General features: G+C 41.2%; 1 protein-coding gene across 1 annotated transcript; it reads right to left on the bottom strand.

Moving 5' to 3' along the window:
- Nucleotides 1-300: 300 nt before the first annotated feature.
- On the bottom strand, nt 301-15,922 carry Rpf1 (ribosome production factor 1 homolog). Its single transcript, XM_021157795.2, has 9 exons — nt 15,678-15,922; nt 13,932-13,988; nt 12,315-12,395; nt 6,793-6,888; nt 6,111-6,264; nt 2,072-2,154; nt 1,439-1,620; nt 1,012-1,138; nt 301-522 (listed from the first exon to the last, which is right to left on the bottom strand). The coding sequence occupies exons 1-9, from the start codon at nt 15,903-15,905 to the stop codon at nt 481-483; spliced, it is 1,050 nt and encodes a 349-aa protein (XP_021013454.1). The 5' UTR covers nt 15,906-15,922; the 3' UTR covers nt 301-480.
- Nucleotides 15,923-21,705: the final 5,783 nt, after the last annotated feature.

Raw genomic sequence — 21,705 nt, 5'->3', positions numbered from 1 at the left:
ATCAAGAACCTGAGAACTCAACACGATGCCTGGATGAAGTAGGAAAGTAGAGGGTAACTAGGAAGGAAGGAGCAAGAAAACAGGCTAACTTCAGTGACCTGTGTAACTGCTCCAAGTCCCAGTAACCGGCCCCCCAAGACTGGCGTATTAAGTCAGGGTTATACAAGCCTTTTTCTAGCCTAACAGTCCTTTGGGAATGCAAATTAGAAAGTTTGAATCTTCATTCTTATAAAATTATTTTCAGCTTATCTGAAATGACAGCAAGTTTTAGGACTTTAATACCTAAAAAATTTTCAGACCTAAATAAAATTATATTTATTTATATTTACTATATGGAGTAGAAATTCACAGTACTTGGTCATTTGTTCAAATACATGATTTATAAAATCAAATTCCATTTTGAAAAGGGTGTTTCGTTGAATTACCAAGTTTTTCAAGACAGGCTGATCCAGCAAAATTCAGTACTGCTCCCCTAGTCCTTTATAAATGGAATTTTCTTCGACTTGTATCCATTTCCCGTGGCTGAAAATTAAAGGGGGAAAACAAAGACAATGAACTTCTGTAAGATAGAAGAAACTGGCTTTCATAGATCTTCATGAATAACAGTGCTGAGACACTCTGGCTGTGTCTGAGACCCCGAACAGTCAGTCGAGAGGTCTAATTTCTATGTGCTGGGAGTTTGAGGTGAGGAGGTTAAAGTACAAAAAGGTAAGGCTGTGCTGCTCCTAGCTAGGCCTTTTTTGGTTTCTAAATGTTCTCAACAGCAGCTCTCAGATAATGCAGCAGAACCATTGTGACAGGCCTAAGAGACTGAGAAGCTGCAGCAGCACGTGGGTCAGGGTTTGAGATCCTTCCATTCCTACAGTACTACTCCCATTTAAGGTTCTTTGGGGTGCTTCAAGCAAATCCTGGCTAATCAGCATGTTGGTACTTTCTAGTTCGTGGGGGAAGAGACACATGTTAATATGTAAGCACACAGTTAAAATGGGCTTTGGAACAGTAAGCACATACCTTGTGGACCCATTCATACTCTCCATATTTAGAATCAAAAGTGCCTTTCTGAAGAGATCGTAATTTTAAGGTAAAACGTGGTCCGAGTTCCTGAATTCCCACTTTCTTCTCACTCTTGAATATGTATCTTCAGAGACAAAAGTTAAACCACTGAGTTCATTCAACTTCCTGTGGCAATGCTTAAAGGATTTGTTACATCAGAATATAGGTTCTTTTTTTGTTTTGTTTTTGTTGTTGGGTTTTTTTTTGGAGACAGGGTTTCTCTGCATAGCCTTGGCTGTCCTGGAACTCACTTTGTAGACCAGGCTGGCCTCGAACTCAGAGATCTACCCGCCTCAGCTAGGATTAAAGGCGTGCGCCACCACGCCCGGCAGAATATAGGTACTTACACGACTGACAAACGTTCAAGTTAATGTATGCCCCTTACCTGTGAAACCTGAAGAAGATGTAATCTCGCTGATTGTGGAACGTGGCAACTTGTCTTCCAATAAATTGAGGATTATGAGGAAAGAGAGAAGCAAACATGCGTCCAATAGAATGGCCTAGCCGTGTGGTAAAATTATTCAGAATTATCTCAGGCACATGTTTTGTGGGGTCTTTGCCTCTTCGCTGGGGGGAAAAAAGGCCCAGTAAAGATAATTAGAAAAACTATACGACATTTTTGGGTTTAGAATTTAGACAACATTTGGTTTTTTGGCACAGGTCTCACTGGCTCAGAACAGCTTAGAACTTTTTAGTTCAGGCTTTCCTAAAACTCAGTGTTCCTACTGCCTCAGCTTCCCATGTGCTGGGATTATAGGCAGGAACCACCAATCTTGGCTTTAAAAAAAACTTTAAAATGGCAAAAATGTAACAGGTGGCTTATTAAGTACTCAGATCTTAGTATAATAAAGTCAATGTTTTAGGGCAATGAGTACTACTGTTGTCGAAGTGGTTTATGGTCTCACAATCTCAATAGAAAACCTGCTGTCATCAGATCAAATAAGTAAAGTCAATTAGATCTTTAAGGAGGTACTGATAATCTGAGATCAATATTGATCAAGGGATACGGAAGACTCACCTTAATTTCTTTACGAAGACGAACACTGCTCATTTTAAAATGAGCGGTTGGACCATTTGGCAAATGACTCAAAATAAGTCCATCTGTTCATAAAAGTCAAGAAATATAGCAAAATGTAACATAAGTCCTAAATTGAGTAACAGATTGTTTTCTTTATGGTCAAGGGCACCTGAAATCTATAGTGGGTGGATGGATTTGATCTTCTGGGTTAACTGACCTTATACTACCAAACTAAAGTCAAACCACATACACTCTTCCAGGAAAATATATATTAACCTAAAATAGTCTTAGAGTCTCACTGTTTTTTGTTTTTACAATTAAATATCATTCTCAATAGGACCTTCTGGTCTTTCAAAGTGAAAGTACAAAACAAAAACATCTATTCAGTGGCGACTACTCAAAAAGATGGGATTCAATACAGCCAGTACGTAAGTTCACCCCCACTTGTATGTTTTGTTTGTACGATTAGGACATGACAGAGATCACAACTGAAAGCAAAGCCACTGCTACTTCTTGCTCTTTGGATTAATGAAAAATCAAAATCAACCTTTACAATCCACTTGTAGTCTAGCATGACAGAATTATGCTAGATAATATAAGCTACAAATTAAATGTATGAGACCTACCCACAGCAAGCACAGCAGTCAGAAGCCTCAGAGTGCTAGCTGCAATAAACAGACTATTATTTAAGGTTAAAGGTATTGTAACAACTTTACTTTTCAATGAATAACTTTTGGCTAGTGCCAAATTATATCACAAGCAGACAGAACTGAAATCAGTGGCTGATCAAGGGATTTCAGTTAATAATAGCTTTTTGTTTAAGGGGGGAAAAAAGCTGGGATTTTGATGGCCTATCCCAGCAGTCCAGCCTGTGTCTGGACAACTTGACCCAATTTTAAAGTTAAGAAGTACTTAAAGGGATGGGGGGTGGGGGGGTACACTTTACTGAACACTTTGGCTGATGTCTTTACTAAAGCAGTACTTCTTAACCTTCCTTATGCTGCATCCCTTTAATACGGTTCCTCATATTGTGGTGACCCCCAACCATAACATTACTTTTGTTGCTATTTCATAAGCTGTAAATTTGCTACTGTTATGAGCCATAGTTTAAGTATCCCGTGTTTGCTGATGATCTTAGGCGACCCTTGTAAAAGGGTCGTTCAACTCCCTACAGGGGTTTCAACCCTCAGGTTGAGAACTGCTAGACTGAAGGCAGGTAGGAGAAGCTAATTTATATCCAATTAAAACCATCAACCTCAAATACATGGCCTTAGTTACTTTTCTGCTGCCTTCAAGACACCCTTGCAACGCAGTGGTTTGCATGAGCCTAGCACCGATAATGGTCGGTGTGCAGCTGGTGCACTGTTAGGGAGGTGGTCGGTGTGCAGCTGGTGCACTGTTAGGGAGGATTTGGAGGTGGAGCCTTGAAGATGGTTTATCATTGGGGTGGGCTTTGAGGTTTTAAAAGCCCTCCCCAGGCCCAGTGTCTGTGTCCTCCCGCACTTGTAGATGAGGTACAGCTCTTAGCTCATGCTCTAGTGTCATACCTGTCGGCCTGCTGTCACGTTTCCTGCCATGATGATCATGGTCTCACTCTTTGAACTAAGCTGTCAAACTTTGACCAAAGTTCTTTTCGTCACAGTGTCTTGTCATGGTACTAGAAAACTAAGACTATGCCCCAGTCAAAGCCATTACATATCACTGTATACACAATATGAGATTTACAAAACAATACTGCCAATATTAGTTCTCTTCAATTTGTCACCAATCTACCCCGTATTACTGCTGTCATTTAACATTTTCACTTCTACAACTACTTGTCTCCTGACTCTCTTAAATGATATTTTCCACCATTAAAATAAGATTACTCTTGGTCCTCTCTACTTCCGAGTAAATTTTCTAATACAGGTGCTAATCAAGGCAGGATTTGGTCCTTGGTTCTGTTAAGTAATAAGCCACATAGGACTTAGATGGGTCATTTTATCTACCCTATATTCCTAACGACAAGTAAAAAACTATCAGTTTCAATAGCAGCAGCGTCTTTCCTACCATTCTGTCAATGTTGACTCAGTTCAGAATAAAGACGTTAGTTTAACAGAGTAAGGTAGGTACAAACTACATTTCTTACGTCCGACTTTCTCAAATGTCTTCTGACTTGTAGGTCCTCATACAATCATCAATCTTATATACTACACATAATATAGCTACTCTTGCTCCAGTTTTTCCAAACACTTGGGGTAGCTTGCTTCCATTCCATCAAGGACTGCTTCCAATCCCACCATTTCATGCAGTTAGAATTAACTTGCCTAGCTAGTGCTCGTCACTAGCATAGCAGGTATGAGCCATGAAAATGCCTTTCCCCCCAACTTCTGTTAACCCCAGTTTAGTTGGGTTTTTGTTGTTTGTTTAAACAGTATAGTGTCTACTAAACAACAGGCCAACAGCAAACATTGAATGTCTCTATTTAACAATTCACTACAGGGTCAACTTCGCCAAGTACTTCTCTTACTGCATAGACATTACAAACCCATGAAAATGAAGGAAACCAGTAGATCTCCAATGATTTCCTCTAACCTTTGTAAAGGCTTGACTTCTATTTAGAACATTCCTATTACAGTGTGGCTATGTCAAAAGTGAAGTGCAGACTCTCAAATTGTTTGGGTGGCTTTGGTTGTTGTTGTTTTTGGTTTTTTTGAGGGGGATACATAAGTTGTATTGTTAAACTAACAAAATTCATGGCAAACAGTCCCCATGTCTGTTTCAGTAACGGAGAAGAGGCTGAAGGCTGGCCCTTCAATGCGAGTGTGTGGTGAAACAGAATGGGGAATGTTTCAGAGAAAAGGATGTCTGTCAGGCAGTGCAGGCTTTCTGAAAGCTACATGTGCTATCACTTGTGCACCTATATAAGATACTAAAGAAAAGAGAAAACCGTATTAAATTGATGAATGCTTGCTTCTTACAGTGGAATTGACAATTTTAAAATGATGACAACCTAACTGCTAAAACCAAAACTGACCTTGTCGTTCTATTTGGGGAAGCTGTGATACAGGCAGCAATCACTTTAAAAATCATTCTTTTCTGGAGTAATTAGGCATATAAAATATACTAATCTAGTCAAACTTAATTATAATCTAGTCAACAAATGCCACATTAAAAAGGTTTTGCTATTTTAGTTTCTGGAAAACTAATACAGGCAAACAAAATAATATGCTTACATTAAAAACAATGAAAGCTTGTAAAAAATGGATTAGAAAATAGAGTGTATTAAAACACTGAGTGTTGTCCTATGCAGAACAGAACATTCTATTGCTATTTTTACAAATTCTTTTCTACTCTGACTCACCCACTTGGTCATCTCCCAGATACTGAGGTAATAGGCCCTGTTTAGGAAATAATAGCAACTATAAGAATCTAGATGTATTTTATATTCTTTCATCTCAACAGAAATACCTTGGAGTCAGATGACATTTGTCTCAAGATGTGAGACTTACAGGAAAAGTTTCATTGTTCCTAGCAACCAAAACACCAGGAGCCACATAGCAAGGCTTCATTCCTAGCCCAGAACAATGAAGCGATATGCTTCCTGAGAGCGTAAGATGAAGCAATACCAAAGTCGTGGTGTCACCTGGGCCGGCGCTGTCATGCCTCCTTTCCAAATGACTACTCCTCTGCCTCATTCATCACCCCTTCCCATGCAGACCCAGCACAAGCTTCTGTATAAAGTCCATGTCCCTGGAACAATGTTCTATTAATTGGCAGAACTATTTGTCTGAACTATGGCTGCTTGACTATTATATCTGCACCCTTTACTAAAGATTACAGCAGTGTTTTAGCTGTAACACCTGCCTGATAAATGTTTTGATAAGTGTTTTCATAAATTAAAAAACAAAAAAAACATAGCATCTGGGATAGAGATACAATGTTACAGAAAACATCTATTCTGAAAGTGATGGGAAGCCTTTTCCTATTCTTTTATATGTTTAAAACTAGGCGAGGAAAAGGACAGGAAAGTTTCCTTAAAATGAAATCCAAAGGATACTTGGCGTTTTACGATCTTCATTAATAACGATCAGGTCTGTGAAATCTCTTGCAATGCACTGTGGGATAATTTTTTTCAGAGCCAGTCCTCGTCTGTAATAAACATGTGAATCTGGTATAACTGTTGAGAGCTGCTCACAGAGTCGAACTGTTCTCTGTAAGAAAATAAGAAAAATCACCAAAAGTTAGAAGAAAAAGGATGTAAGGACAGGAGTAATGACATTCTAAGACAGTGTTATGAGAGTGAGCAAGACTGGGGAAGAGTGGACGTGGGGCAGTGTCTCCTGAATCCAAGGCCAATCATCCAAAGCCCAGGTCTCCCCAAGGCGGTGCTGCTTCACAGAGACAGAGACATGGCAATATCTGGAGACATTTTGTGGGTGGAACTGGTGTAGGGGTGTGAGACCACTGCTGGTCCTAAGGGACAGAGGCTGGGCATGTTGCTAATCATCACACTGGGCAGGACAGCACTCCATTACAAGGTGTGGCCAGCAGTGATGGTAACAGTGTTAAGGTTGCAGAACTGTCCTGAAGAATTATGCTCAGTAAGTCTAATTAATCCCCATCAGTTATTTTTGTTTGGCTTATTCACTGTCATCATCAAAAGCAGTTAACTATTTCACTTTTCTGAATGGAGCATTTAAATATAAGAATTCATGGACTATACGAATCAATGTGCTTACCCCATGAGGTCTATCTGACGTTGTGATAAGAATCTTAGGAGACGTCTGTCTGTTGAAGTAAGAAGCAAATTCATCTGTCGCTTCATCGTAAGCCACCTGAGAAGAGAGGAGAGGTCATTTTCCATCACACAGTTCACCGAGCATGGGTTTTCAAGCACTGCCTGCCTGACTGTTAGGTGACATTAACAGTGACACACATGCAGAAGCTGATCCCCCTTCTGCACAAGTGTGAACGGCCAGTGTCAAACTAATCTCAGCGCACAAAGATGTGTGCATTCTTGCAAAATGGCTACAGACATGGGCAAAAATACCAGTCCCGACCAATGCTGCTCCCCCGCCTCATCCTCTTGGTGGGGAACAATAACAGCCCCAGCTTTTATGGCGGGATCACAGTCTAGAGTGGAAGAGGACAAGAATAAGAGGTGGTGGGAGGAAGGTAAGAACACAGCTTGGTCAGACCAGGGTTGCAGACCTCGCTTAGGGTAGGCAGGGAGTAGCCATTTACATTTCTGAATGTACATTTACATTTCTGAAGGCATTCCTCTATACATGCACAGCTCAGATGAGAAAGATGCATGTCTGAGGGACTCCAGGTGTTCAACAGTACCTGCCTAGTCAATGACTGATAAAAAACATGTGATAAAATCAGGGACAGTCAGCAGCAATGCAGATGAAAGACAAAACAAGACTGAGGGGACACTGTCCAAAACAGAGTGACCTCCCACTCTGAAGTGCAGGTAAGTTGCAGACACTAACAGTCCTTAAACAATGAACTAGAGCCGAGCACACTATCTCAGTCCTGTAACCCCAGGGACAGTCAGCAGCAATGCAGATGAAAGACAAAACAAGACTGAGGGGACACTGTCCAAAACAGAGTGACCTCCCACTCTGAAGTGCAGGTAAGTTGCAGACACTAACAGTCCTTAAACAATGAACTAGAGCCGAGCACACTATCTCAGTCCTGTAACCCCAGGGAGGCTGAGGCAGGAGGACTGCCTTGAGCTTGAAGCCAGGCTGGGCTACACTGTCTAGGGCAGCCTGGATTACAGAGGGAGATGCTGTCAATTAAACAAATCCAAAATAAACTAATTAAATAATTTACAATCTAGAACTACAACACGGTATTGACTAAAATGTCTTAACGTTCAGCCAAAACTTGATAGAAAAGGAGTATGATACACAGTCAGGGGAAATAGTTGGCAGTGTGGCTGACACATGAACTGAAAAACAATTCCGACTAGATAGCGACATGGCCCAGTGTGGAGAACCAAGAAAGCATCCTAGAAATGCAGCAAAGACGGGGAAGCTGCGGCACAATGTCAAACCTGTCGACGGGCAGTGTGGAATGGGGATCCTGATGGACAGGGAGAGGGGCAGAAAGGGATGTGAAGAAATCACGGCTAAAAAGACAAAACTGATGAAAACACTGACACTAATCTAAGGAGCTCAGCAAACCCCACGTGGGATATAAAACAACAAAAATAAATGCAGTAGTGTCAAGCTGTTAAAATCATAGAACACCTTGCGATGAGACAGATAGAAATAATGATGATTAATATGCTGCAGAATATGATCAAAGTACAGGAAGAAAAAGCCTTATACTCTGAACAGTTAAGAGCAAAATATATATATTTTCAGTAAACAACCCTGAGATACTTAGCAGCTATTAAATCTGCTATGAAACAAAAAGGGAATCTTGCAAACTGAAGGAAAACAACATTAGATGGTGCAGCAGACCTAAAGGCCCGGGAAGCAGGTGCTGCAATGGAAAGCTTGGATGCACACAAAAGATGGGTAAACACTCTGCGCCTTTGAGAAGCTTCAGGGAATTCAAGGAGTGCCTGCAACACTAGGCCATGCTCAGACAGCATGTGCTCTATGACCGACAGCACATACAAAGGTCATACACTAGGCCATGCTCAGACAACATGTGGTCTACGACCGACAGCACATACAAAGGTCATACACTAGGCCATGCACAGACAGCATGTGGTCTACGACCGACAGCACATAGACTGAGGAAACCAAGCTCCAACAGCACTGCCTCTACACGCTTAGCAGAATTCTGCGACTGCTGCAGAGTCTCTAGTGATTAAAGACACATGGCCTTTTGCGTGTTTCCCTCCAGTGCTGAGGATTCAGCTCCCAGCCCAGTGCATGATATAATTCTAAGGCAACTACTATGAGAATACCATAGTCTAAAAATCAAGAGGAATTAAAACAGCATAGTAAAAAATTAACATGAAAGAAAATAGCCAAGGAAGAGCAGAGGAAAATACAGAGTAGGTAAAAGGCAGACGGATGTGTAAGTCTAGCTGTGACTGACACTTAATACTAATTTTTAGGCTGACCAAAGAAGCAAGATATAACCATATGCTCTGGATAAGTGATACATATTAAATTCAAGTCTGTGAATAACCTCAAAGCAAAGCATGGAGAAGCCTGCTGCTGAGTCCCTAAAGAGCTGAAGTGGTCCCTGCATATAGCACAGACACACATAAGAGGCGCTGCTCAAGGATGACTATGTCAAGAAAATGTGATTATCATTACACACAAGTAATCACACAGAACAATATAACTGTAAATATATGCAGCAAACAAAAGAATAAACGCTAGGAGGTAAAAAACTCAACGCACTGGAAGAGGCAGACAGCGGAGAGCATGCATGTTCTTTCTTCGGGAACAATGAAACACACATGCAGAAAGACTATGTAAGATGGGAGCAGCCTATGAAGATACACAACAAGCCCTTCCAAAATAGCAAGCACAGGTTTTCCAGGGCAACGCTGACCATTCCTCAGAGCAGACTACATGCCAGGACTTAAAAACCTCTCTTTTTGTTTTGGTTTTCGAGACAGGGTTTCTCTGTGTAGTCCTGGCTGTCCTGGAACTCCCTCTGTAGACCAGGCTGGCCTTAAACTCAGAAGTGCTAGGATTAAAGGCCACCCAGAAATCTCTCTTTAACTGAAAAGGACTAAACTCAAAGTAAGCCAACAAGCACAATAAAATTAACAGAAATCACAAATAAATCTATAATATTTTCAAATATTTGTAAATTAGCATATATAAAAATCAATGAGCTGAAGTCAATTAAAATGGAAAGTGAGAGAATCCCTTGGGCTGGTGTGACTGCCTAGCACTCGCAGGGGTCTCAGGTCTGTCTGGGCTCCAGTTCCAGCTCCTCCTCCATACAACCCCACCCCCAACACACACACACCAAACAGCCGCAACAACACACACACACCAAACAGCCGCAACAACACACACACACCAAACAGCCGCAACAACACACACACACCAAACAGCCGCAACAAGACGCAAAACAAAACAGAAAACATCCAAAACTCTTGACTAAAGTAAAAAATAGAAAACAAACAAACAAATAAAAAACAAAACAAAAACCAAAAAAACCCAACAAGCTGTCAAATGCATGGGCCATGTAAAGCAACAGATGGGAAACCAGAGCTTTGCACATGCGTTAGCACAGAAGTCAAGTCTATGATTCCTTAGAAAGTTCAGACCTAGTGAGGGCCAGAAAAAGTCAGAGATAAGCACAGGAACTGGGCATTGGAGAAAACTAATGACTTAAGATGTGGTGGGTGATGGGGTCTGCCAGAGGCTGGATGGGTGCTAAAGACAGGAAAAGCTAATTTTATATCACATCAACAGAGCAGAGTAAGATCATTAGAACCTAAAGTTATTTATCATATATTAAAAAATAAGTAGAGAAGACTGAAGGTTCTCACACACAATGATATTTGAGCTGTAAATGTTAATTACTACAGTGTCATCATCTGGAATGGTGTGTAAACATATTAAATTATGGACTTATAGACATGCCAATTAAAAATTTTAGTTGAAAAAACTAATAAATGATTAACAAAAATTCCATTATAGAAAAATAACTCTGGTTTAAATATAACAGTGAAAGCAGCTCATTTTCAAGCTTGTGGGATTTACTAAGAATGATACTCAAAGGGAACTTTATGGCTCATAGTAAAGAAAATAAAAAATGAGCAAATAGATAAATGAAAAACAGAGGAAGCTCACAATGAAAGTAGAAGGAAACAAGAGGGAGATAGAAATGAAACAAAATTCAGTAGAAAAGATAAAGGAAAACTACTCTGAGAGGACACAAACTTAGACTGACGACAAGCAAGTGTTAGAATCAACACGGGCTTTCTTCAGACAGAGGCCGGTCTAGCTCCTCCTCCCACGCCCCTCACAGAGGCCGGCCTAGCTCCTCCTCCCACTCCCCTCACAGAGGCGGCCTAGCTCCTCCCACTCCCCTCACAGAGGCCGGCCTAGCTCCTCCCACTCCCCTCACAGAGGCCGGCCTAGCTCCTCCCACTCCCCTCACAGAGGCCGGCCTAGCTCCTCCTCCCACTCCCCTCACAGAGGCCGGCCTAGCTCCTCCCACTCCCCTCACAGAGGCCGGCCTAGCTCCTCCTCCCACTCCCCTCACAGAGGCCGGCCTAGCTCCTCCTCCCACTCCCCTCACAGAGGCCGGCCTAGCTCCTCCCACTCTCCTCACTACATGATGATCTCTATTTGCAGGATATAACGATGAGGTTTTATTTTTAAAGGAGAAAACATGTTAGGAATCATAAGGAGACATTACTATAATTTTAGTCATGAGTTCAAATATGTATCAATTCTAAGCAAGTATCAACAACCCAAAACAACATATAAAAATATTGAATATCATAACCAGAATAAGTTTATCCCAAGAATGCAAGATACTTATTTTTAACTAATTTTAGAGAACCCATAGATGCATTAAGGTAATGTGTGGAACAAACACATACGCATCTCAGCATTTTCTGAAAAGGGTTCTATGATCATTCATGATGGATCCAAGCCTAAGTGTGATTTCTGTAAAGCATAAGAAAACCCCTGCTGACGACATCCACATCAAGGAGACGGTACCAGCAGGATTCGTTCTTATCAGAAACACTCAAGGACCCCTGCACTGCCTCTTCTAGTCACTCAACATTACAGGGGAAGTTCCAGTCAGAACAAAAGGAAAAGTAAAGCAAGAAATAAATGTCTTTGGAGAAATAATTATCTAAAACGTAAAATGAAGCCAATATTTAGATAGACTATGAGAAGCCAGTTTAGGCAAGCTATGGTTAGAGGACCACTACCCTCGAAACAATGATATCTTTACAAACTAGCAAACAAAGCCATCTTCAAAGATGTATGTGCCAGAGGAAAACTGAAGCAGGGCAGGAGCAGCTCTAACAACACTTACGTAAAACCACTATGGAGAAGATACAAAATTTACTAAACCATATTTTTAATATTTAAGAAGATCTAAGTGAAATAATATATGCAGGTCCCCAGACTACATTATCTGGTGCACTGCGTGCATTATCAGATGTTCTAGGAGAGACAAATACTAACGACAGGGAAAAGAGACAATGAGGAAGGAGAGAAGGGATATCTACATCTTATGACCACCATGATGTTAAACAGCAACACACCTATGGTGATCATTCACATTTGGTTTCTGACATTACCTCTTCATCATTGGGGTCTACTGTGGTCTCATCGTAAACTCGCTGGTTGTCAATGGTCTTGGGAACAGGCTTCGGTGGAGCCTAAGTAAGAGGGAAAACACCGAGTGTTAGAAGCAGTTTATATTAACAACTTCACATTCAGGTTGGGAAACAAAACATTCTTCAAATAACCTCAGAACAACCTGTCCTTATTTCCAACCACAACCACTGTTACATAAATCCTAGGAATAAAGTGGGGCAATAACACTGCCCCTTAACAATCTGAGAAGACATACGTGGTAAATACAGAACGAAATGACTTAAAAATAAGACAGGAATCACAAAAAATATCCATGTCTAAAATAATATCTAACAGTAAAGGAAGTCAGCAGAATGGAAAAAAAAGTTTAGTAAGGTGCAAATCCAGGTGACTGTTTCTGTACTTCCTGCGATCTACTCAGAAATGTGGCAAGTCTATCCAGCGACCTAGTAATTCTGTTTGGGGTTAATTTATGGAAAGAAATAAATTGCCTATGGGGTGGCCATTTGTAATGGAAACAAACATCAAGATAACACCCTGCATACCACATGACCAGATCATGCAGAATTTGGTATCAACACACTTGCAAGTAGTACAGCAGAACTAGGAGAACACACAGATGCCACACAGTGACCTGAAGGAACGGTGACCTGATGAGCTACTCAGGATGGGCAGTGTGGATGTGTGTAAGGTGCGCAGTTGTGCTCTGTCCTTCCACCCAGTGGGCTCTAGAATTACACTCAGTTGGCCAAGCTTGGCAGCAAGTGCCTTTACCTTACTGAGTTCTCTCACTGACTCTTATGTAATCTTTAAAGATAATTCCAGGAAGTCATCTTTCAGTCCAAAATCTGACTTTTTGTGTTTTGGCAGGGTGTGGTATACACCACTTGAAAGCCTATTAGGGTACACCCCAACCCGGGGCCAGCGATACGTTAAAGGCCGACCTGCACATGAATTTGCTGCAATCCGCTGATAATATTATATGATGTATTAGAATGCTGAAGGTCAAAATAACCTAATATTGATGACTTTAGATGTTGTAAACTGACCCTATTGGGACAGTGCATGAGAAGTAGTATGCTTAGTTTGAATATGTTTCTCTTTCTCAGAAAACCTTATTCTCACTTGGTATTTATAGGCGATAAATGGGAGGAGAACCATAGGCTTTAAAAATCTTACAAGCTAAATTATGAATTAAGCATATTTGTAAAAATTTTTAAAAATGAAAACTTTCATCTTGCAACACTGCAGGAATATTTAGTAGTTCTTTTCGCTTCAAGTCACAAGAGTTAAACCTCAAGCCTAAAGTGGGGGGTTCCCAGTTCCAACGCCAGGGAGAGCTTCCCCTGCCTCCTCAGCATCCACCAGCACACAACACACGGAGTAAGGTACAGCTCAGGGAAGCCCAGCAACTCCATCGGAGCGAGCTACTGAGAATAGGGGACGAGTTGTCGCCACTATTTGCTACGTTGGGTATAGAGTAGGAAGGATTTAGTACAGTATTTTTATACATCTGAAATGTCTTAGAAGAAACCAACACAGTATCAGGAAATACTTCATAACATAAGACAAAATACATGGCTATAAACCTTACTTACCTTATCGCCAAGAGCCTCTCTCTCCTTTTTAAGTTTTTTCTTAGCTGCCAACTTTTCCTTTGGGATAAAAACAAACAATATTAAGAAACCAGCAGTTATTTCATAAACTCATACTGAAACTACAAGTCAGCTCTGAGAAATTACTATAACCTTTTAAAATAAACACAGGAAACTTTTTAAAGGTCTGCTTAGATAGCCCAGGCTTACTTCGGACTGACCATCCTCCTGCCTCAGACTCCTTAGTGTTTAGATTACAGGTGCATAGTACCACCCAGAACTAGACATATCTCGATTTTTCTTTAATAGCTAAAATACCGAACTACAAATGGGCAGGCTAATCAAGAAGATTCATTTAACAAAGAGCTTGCTCTTTGCTTTGCTTCCATCAAATCAACATTAAGTCTGAACATTTAAACTTTCAGTAGCTTTAATTTTTACTATAATACTTCCAATTAATTAAACGTATGAACAAGTACATTTTCCCCTAGTGGATGCGTCCTAAAGATTATGGGTATAATGGTTACTTCTCTTGAAAAGCACTGAAAATAGACAGAAATGGGAGATGAGTTCTCAGGACATTTCCAATAAGGTCACCACTAGTTATTCTTATAGGTTATAGCCAAAACTACCTATTAAGATCAATAGGAAGTTGCAAACATGATCAGTTGTTACTTAGTATACACTATAATCTCCCGAATCTAGACAAAATGTCTGACACATTCTGTAGTGCCTACTGATCTTCAGTCCAAAAAAGGGCTTTTAGGACATTCCTCCCTCAAGATTGCAAACCAAGCCCAGCGGTGGTGGCGCACGCCTTTAATCCCAGCACTTGGGAGGCAGAGGCAGGCGGATTTCTGAGTTTGAGGCCAGCCTGGTCTACAAAGTGAGTTCCAGGACAGCCAGAGCTATACAGAGAAACCCTGTCTCCAAAAAACAAAAAAACAAAAAACAAAAAACCTCCACGACTGAGTGTTCTTCCACAAGTCCTCAGTTCATTCCCAGCAACCACATGGTGGCTCACAACCATCTGTAATGGGATCTGATGCCCTCTTCTGGTGTGTCTGAAGACAGCTACAGTGTACTTAACCTAACACTTACGAAAAGATCCAGCCAAGGCCCTCCAGTAAGAGAACACAAATATAAAATCATGTGTTAGTTGCTGTGTATTCTGTAATAGGGAATTTTAAAAATTGTAATTTAGACACAAATGAGCCTCATGATCCTGGGAAAGGCTTACTTACAAGTCTGTCTAGTTTTCAGTGCGAGCACAAGGCGTCAGAGAGCAAACACAGCTATGACAGACACTTCACAGTGCTGAAACTTCACCAAGGGTTCCCTGAAAGAGTCTGGGGCCACGTTTAGGACCTGGAGTTTACCACCAACGCTAGGCGCAAAGGCAGGGGGCGGAGCCTCCGCCATCTGGGGCCAGAGGCTGGGTCGTAGGCTCCATGATCCTCGGCTTCCCGGAGAGTGCGACCCACGGAACAGGCAAGGGCCGGATCCCCCACGCCAAGTTCATCCGGCAAAAGGCTGACGCTGGGGACCCCGAGGCCAAGCGAGGGGCTGGGGGCGCGCCCCCAGCGGGCCCGCGCTTGCACTCCGACGCCGACCCCGCGCGCCCCCGGCCCCGCCCCTTCAACCCCGCGCGTGCACGTCGCCCCCGGCCCCGCCCCTTCAACCCCGCGCGTGCACGTCGCCCCCCGGCCCCGCCCCTGCGCTCGTGCCCCGCCCACCCCGCGCGCGTACCTTCCGCTGCTGCTGTTTCCACCGCGTGAACATCAAGTGTCGCCGCTGCTTGTTCTTAATCTCCGAGATACTGAAGCCCGGGGGGAAGGCGGCCGCTTTCGCGGGCTGCACCCCGCTCTCCGCCGTCCCATCGCTCGCGGCCGCGGCCTCTTGAGGCTCTTCAGCGGCAGCTTTCCTCTTCAAGCCTCGCTTGCCACCACCAACACTTTTCTCGCCGGCCTTCGCCATGTTGTTTACGGCTGTACGGAAACGGAAGTGCTCTCTGTCTTTGACCCGGGTCATACGGTTTTACTTCCGGGGCCGCCAAGTTCCGGAACTAGCGCTTTGCTTTATGGATTAGCTTTGTAAGAAAGTGCCAAGGCCGGGCAGTGGTGGCCCACGCCTTTAATCCCAGCACTAGGGAGGCAGAGGCAGGCGGATTTCTGAGTTCAAGGCCAGCCTGGTCTACAGAGCGAGTTCCAGGACAGCCAGGGGAACACAGAGAAACCCTGTCTCAAGCCCCCCCTCCCCCACAAAAAGAAAAAGTGTCAAAATTCAGGGTTCGTTCCCGACTGTACATTATTTCTAATAGAACAATTTCTAATTTCTAAACAGAACAAGATTTTAAAAAGAGAGCAAAGAGGCATCACAACTTTAAACGTTCTCATTGGTCTCAGACTTAATGCTTATGCAGCAATACAGAGAAAGGCCTTTCATCTGAGACAAACTGATAATGCCTACCAGACAATGGAAACGGCCATCCCCGAGACACCTTAGCAGCAGCAAACTCGTCTACTACTCAAACACCACAGACACCAGAAGTCAGACGAAAATTTAGGAGAGAAGAAGAGGCTTAAAGTTAAATAGATTATGTGAGGGTTTTGTAAAGACTGTGTTTTGTGTAAGATGTAGTCCTCTTGGTGTATTTTGAGGGAGAAAATGATCAGGCATTTTGTTTTATTTTTAAGGCCCTACGGCCCTGACTCAGGCTTTGTGGATGCTAAGTGAGTGATTGTCATAAAGCTGAATTTACAGTCTCCTTGATTTACACATAAAAAACAATATTCATAATAATTATTTAAGGGGACTGGGAAGATGGCTCAGTGATTAAGAGTACTGACTGATCTTCCAGAGATCCTGAGCTCAATTCCTAGCATCCACATGGTGGCTCACAACCATCTGTAATGGGATCTGATGCCCTCTTCTGGTGTATCTGAAGACAGCTACAATGTATTCATATACATTAAATAATTCTTAAAAGTTAATTATTATTATTTAAGAAGAAACTGAGGGAAGATGGGTGGAGTGAGAAATGTGAATGAATTGAACAAAGGTAGTATTCGCACAGCTCTCACCTTAGAGAAAAATGAGACAGTTTATTCTGGAGCCAAATATGAGTGGCCTGGAAACATAGGTTCAGGCATCCCCAAATTCCCTTTTCCAAGGTAGAAGCAGGTTCCTAAAGCCTTTTTTATAGTACTAGAACAAAAAGTCATAAACCAGGACACTTTCCAAGTGCATTGATGGAGACACTAAGTAGGCAGTTACACCACAGTGAGAAATCTCAGCTACAGGTCTCCAGTCACCACGGAGCTGAAACCAATCCTATTGGTTAGTGATGTAACTGTTGTTAAGTTGTAGCAGAGCATAATTCATGTTTGTGGTAATGCTGGTGTAAACCCACCATGATGACAGTCAGATAAAATTACAACATTACAACTATGATAGCATTCATTCCTTGACAATACTAAAACAACAACAACAAATAAAACCTTGTATATTAACTGGCAGATGTAATAGTGCTGGCTTAAATATTTGCTTTCTACACTTATAAGTTTTAGATTGTACTCCCATTTCCATTTTTGTTTCTGTAAAACAGTGTGCCATGTTACACCTGTACAACTCATATGTTTCATGTTTTATCATATCTCTTGATGAAATCAAAATACCATGCTGAGTGATTACCATATGCCACCAATATTTGTGTAAGTGCACACTATGTTGTGTGCACATTGATAAAATTGTGGAGTTAAAACATTCCCCAGAATGTATATTCATTACTATGTAGTCCTAGTACTTGGAAATCCATCAATGAGAATATATTTTCTCTAAGATTTAACCTATACATTGTGATCAGACAAGAGACACAAATATTTTAAAAGTAAGGTAATAAACAATAATATTTAGTTTATGCTAATTATCTCAGGTCTTAGAATACTCTTAAAAGTTATTGAAAACTTCTATGTGGTTATAACTGTCAAAACAAGCAAAACTGTAAATTAGGGCCTATAACACTTGCATATATTTAAGTATAGTAGCAATAAAATCATTATTTAAGAATTTACATTATGAAAATGAGTGCATTTTGTAGCACAAAAAACAATTGCAAAGAGTCATATTGTTTTATGGACTTTAGCTGGATTAAAAGCTATTTTTGTGTAGAGTCTTTATTGATAGGAAATCTTTGTTGAAATACATGAAGAAAATCTAGCCTCAATTTTGCAACTAGTTGAGAAAGGAATCTCTAAGAGATATTTCAGACAATTATTGATATTTGGTACTGCATCAAAAATTGGCAAGTGGCAAGCTTTTTAAAGGTAACTTGTCATGACAGCTGGGTATAGTGAAGCACAACTTTAACCCCAGAACTTGGGAGGCAGAGATGGGTGGGTCCCTGTGAATTCAAGGCCAGCCTGGTCTATACAGTGAGTTCCAGGCTACCCAGTGATACATAGTAGTACTCTGTCTCTAAAACACCCTAAAATTCCATAAATTATATCAATGACCTTTTAATAGTCTGTTACATACATTAAAATGTATTGCTCTTGCCTTTTACCTATGTGTGCCTTGTAGCTGTATTTACTGATCATTTGAAAGATATTGGTTCACTGTATCTTTCAAAAGTTGATGCATTTTGTTATACAATTTTTTGGCACACACATGCATGTGCACACACATACACACAGCATGCAGATCAATGGGTCAAAGTTACTGAAGTTGAAATTAGTGTTAATTTATTCTCTTTGTCCTATTCCTGATTGCTAATTCTTTAAAACAAATTTTACTAGTTCTATAAGAGTTTTGGGCAAGCTGGTTTGATCATATTCATTCCCTTCATCGGTTCCCAGGCACACCACCCTTCTCTTATCCAGCCACCACTTCACCACATTTTAAAAGTACTACTTCATTTCCACCTATCCATCTCCTTCCTTCAACTCTTCCCATACCCCGAACTCCCTCTTAAATTCATGACTTCTTCTTTAATCATTTTACACACACACCACTGCTCTGTCCATTTAGCATCCCTCATAAGTACAGTAAGTGTTTAAGAAATTCTCAAAAAAAAAAATATACAGGAAAAAAAAAAGTCCTAGTCAGCAAGGTACTGAAACGTGTCACACTCACAGTGGCACCAGAGTTCCACTTGAACGGCACTAAGCTTGGCTCCGTATGAGCCATGAGCAGTTCCTTCAGTGAAACCCAGGGTATTAAAACAGGCCTTTGGAGAATTGAGGAGTCTCAGGCAATGGGGTCTCATATTGATATAAACATCCCTTCTAAACATGACTTACTTTCTATTGCTGCCATTAACTAAAGATCAAGAACAATCTTAGCATAGAGTCTTATTGTAAAATGGGCGTTCACTCTGAAGAAGCGTCAAGAGCACTCTACGGGTTTCTTCAATGGTGCCAGTATACCTCATCATTTGGCTGAGGCTCACCAGAAACAAAGGTTTACACTGTTTGTTCCTTCTGAATAAGATTGTTTTCTTTCTTTCCTGATCCATTAAAGAAAATAAAATTTTCTCACAGTTTCTGTTATTATCCTTCAGGCACATTTTTTTTTTTTTGAAAATCCTTTTTATTTTCTACAGCAAGCAGGCGAATTAGAGATAAAGTCTTGTCTTCTTTTACCTCTTACACGGTAACAGAGATGATAAAGTATAAGATCATGTTGCTTTGGTTTCACAATACACTGAAAGAAAGTTTAAGATTCATTTGGGAGAGAAATAAAATGAAGTCTTGTGATTGCTCTCACACAGCCACGGGGGCCTTTGTGGGGGAGGAAGGTGAAGAGATGGGAAATTGTCTAAGGGCGAGGACTGTATGTAGCTAGACTTTCATCCCAGCAAACTCGAAGTGGACCCACCTATCTCTGCCTCCCGGGCATTAGGATCACAGATGCATGTTGGGATGACTAGTTTTTGTATGGTTACAGGGGTCGAACTCAGGTCTTTATGTTTGCACCAACTAAACCACCTCTCCAGCCTTTTCAGCTTTAATTTATTAGAGGCCTAGCTTAAATCCCAAAATTTTATTAGATTTATTCATTGTGTGGGTTGCCTATTTGTTTACTTATTTGTTTGTTTTAAAAGGCATGGTTGAGACAGTCTCTTGTAGCCCCAGGCTGGCCTTAGAATGGCTAAGCAAGACTTTAAACTCCTAATCCTTCTATCTACCTTTCAAGGGCTGCAAAGACAGGCATGTGCCTTCATTACTAGCCATGATTAGTTTTAAATACTCTTTTGTTGTCCAAAAAATGTTTTATTAATTTTTAAAGCATTGTCTTAAGGTAAGATCAGATGGTAAGAGCATTGTGGAGACTGATACACTTGGTTTGGTTCCTAACTTCATCCTTACATAGAGCTGGAGTGAGAGTTACCGGATCACTGATCGGACTTGTAAGCAACTCTATAAGAACCTGTGATCGCAGCTGCCTGGTTTCTCCTGGCCATGAGCCTCTGAAGATTAGCTTAGTGGAGCGAGCAGTGAGCACAGCACCAAGAGGCCCTGGGAGAGGCACATCCGAACTTTGGCAAGCCCTCCAGGTGATCTTATGACACCCAGAAACAGGTCACTAAGAATTTTGTTCCTCTGACTTCCATAGTAAGCCCCCTCTCACAAACAGATTTAGTGTCCAAACCAAATAGTGTCCTCTTCCTATGTCTTCCTTCATGTAGGAAAATCTAGATGACTGAACTAGGCATCACTAAAAGACTTCTTATAGCAACACATTATTATGTATCCGTAATAAAAACATTTAACCATTATGATAAAATGAGAGATAATGAGTACCCTTAGGCAAAGGAAAGAAAGATTAATGACTGGCTGCAAATCTGGCTTACTTTTCCTTTAATTTGTCTAGCATCCTGGCACTATGATGGGTCCAGATGACTCTTAGATGCTCGGCTTATTTTATTTCTGCCCACATTAATGCTTTGCACCGATTAGCTTCATTGTTCAGAAACCTATGCTGTTTGAATCTCAATATTAAAAGTATTCACGCCTCTTTCTACCTGGATTTAGTCTTGGAACACGAAAAAGAACCCAACAACTAAGTATGAGTGGAAAAGAGATGAAGTGTGAATAAGTCCAAACTGTATTTAATTGCAATGCACCAGGGTTAACTGTTGATTTTGAAGACTTTGTTATGCTATTGTAAGACGCTAACATGTGGAGATACAGGGGGTATGCACACATGAGCTATCTGCTCTATTTTTGTAACTCCTATGTAAACTTGAAAATTTTTCCAAAATAAAAGATTTCTTCCTGATCCTTACTAAGAGTTTCTTGTTGTCCATTTAAAAGAAATTATAGAATTGCTTTGCACCAAGCCAGCCTATGTGTTCATAAACCAATAGTGTCTCTTCTCTTCTCCTCTTCTCTTCTCTTCTCTTCTCTTCTCTTCTCTTCTCTTCTCTTCTCTTCTCTTCTCTTCTCTTCTCTTCTCTTCTCTTCTCTTCTCTTCTCTTCTCTTCTCTTCTCTTCTCTTCTCTTCTCTTCTCTTCTCCTCTCCTCTCCTCTCCTCTCCTCTCCTCTCCTCTCCTCTCCTCTCCTCTCCTCTCCTCTCCTCTTCTCTTCTCTTTCTTTTCTTGGATTGGATATTTTCTTTATTTACATTTCAAATATTTTCCCCTTTCCAGGTCTCCTCTTCTGAAACTCCCTATCTTATCCCCTTTCCCTCTGCTTCTACGAGGATGCTCCCCACCCACCCACCCACCCAGCCAGCCACTCTTGTCCTTCCATACTGGCATTTTGCTACACTGGGG

Source organism: Mus caroli, unplaced genomic scaffold, assembly GCF_978045245.1.
Source record: "Mus caroli unplaced genomic scaffold, Mus_caroli_1 scaffold_3, whole genome shotgun sequence".
NCBI lineage: Eukaryota > Metazoa > Chordata > Mammalia > Rodentia > Muridae > Mus > Mus caroli.
This window is presented reverse-complemented; position numbering and strand designations above follow the sequence as displayed.

Bases quoted from the DNA above. Each gene is read 5' to 3' on its own strand.
- Rpf1 (XM_021157795.2), bottom strand. From the start codon at position 15,905: ATGGCGAAGGCCGGCGAGAAAAGTGTTGGTGGTGGCAAGCGAGGCTTG. The intron at 2,155-6,110 runs GTATCCTTTGGA...TTTTATGAACAG, and splicing joins TGAAGATCGTAAAACGCCAA to ATGGACTTATTTTGAGTCAT. The intron at 1,621-2,071 runs GTGAGTCTTCCG...TTTTCCCCCCAG, and splicing joins GTCTTCGTAAAGAAATTAAG to CGAAGAGGCAAAGACCCCAC.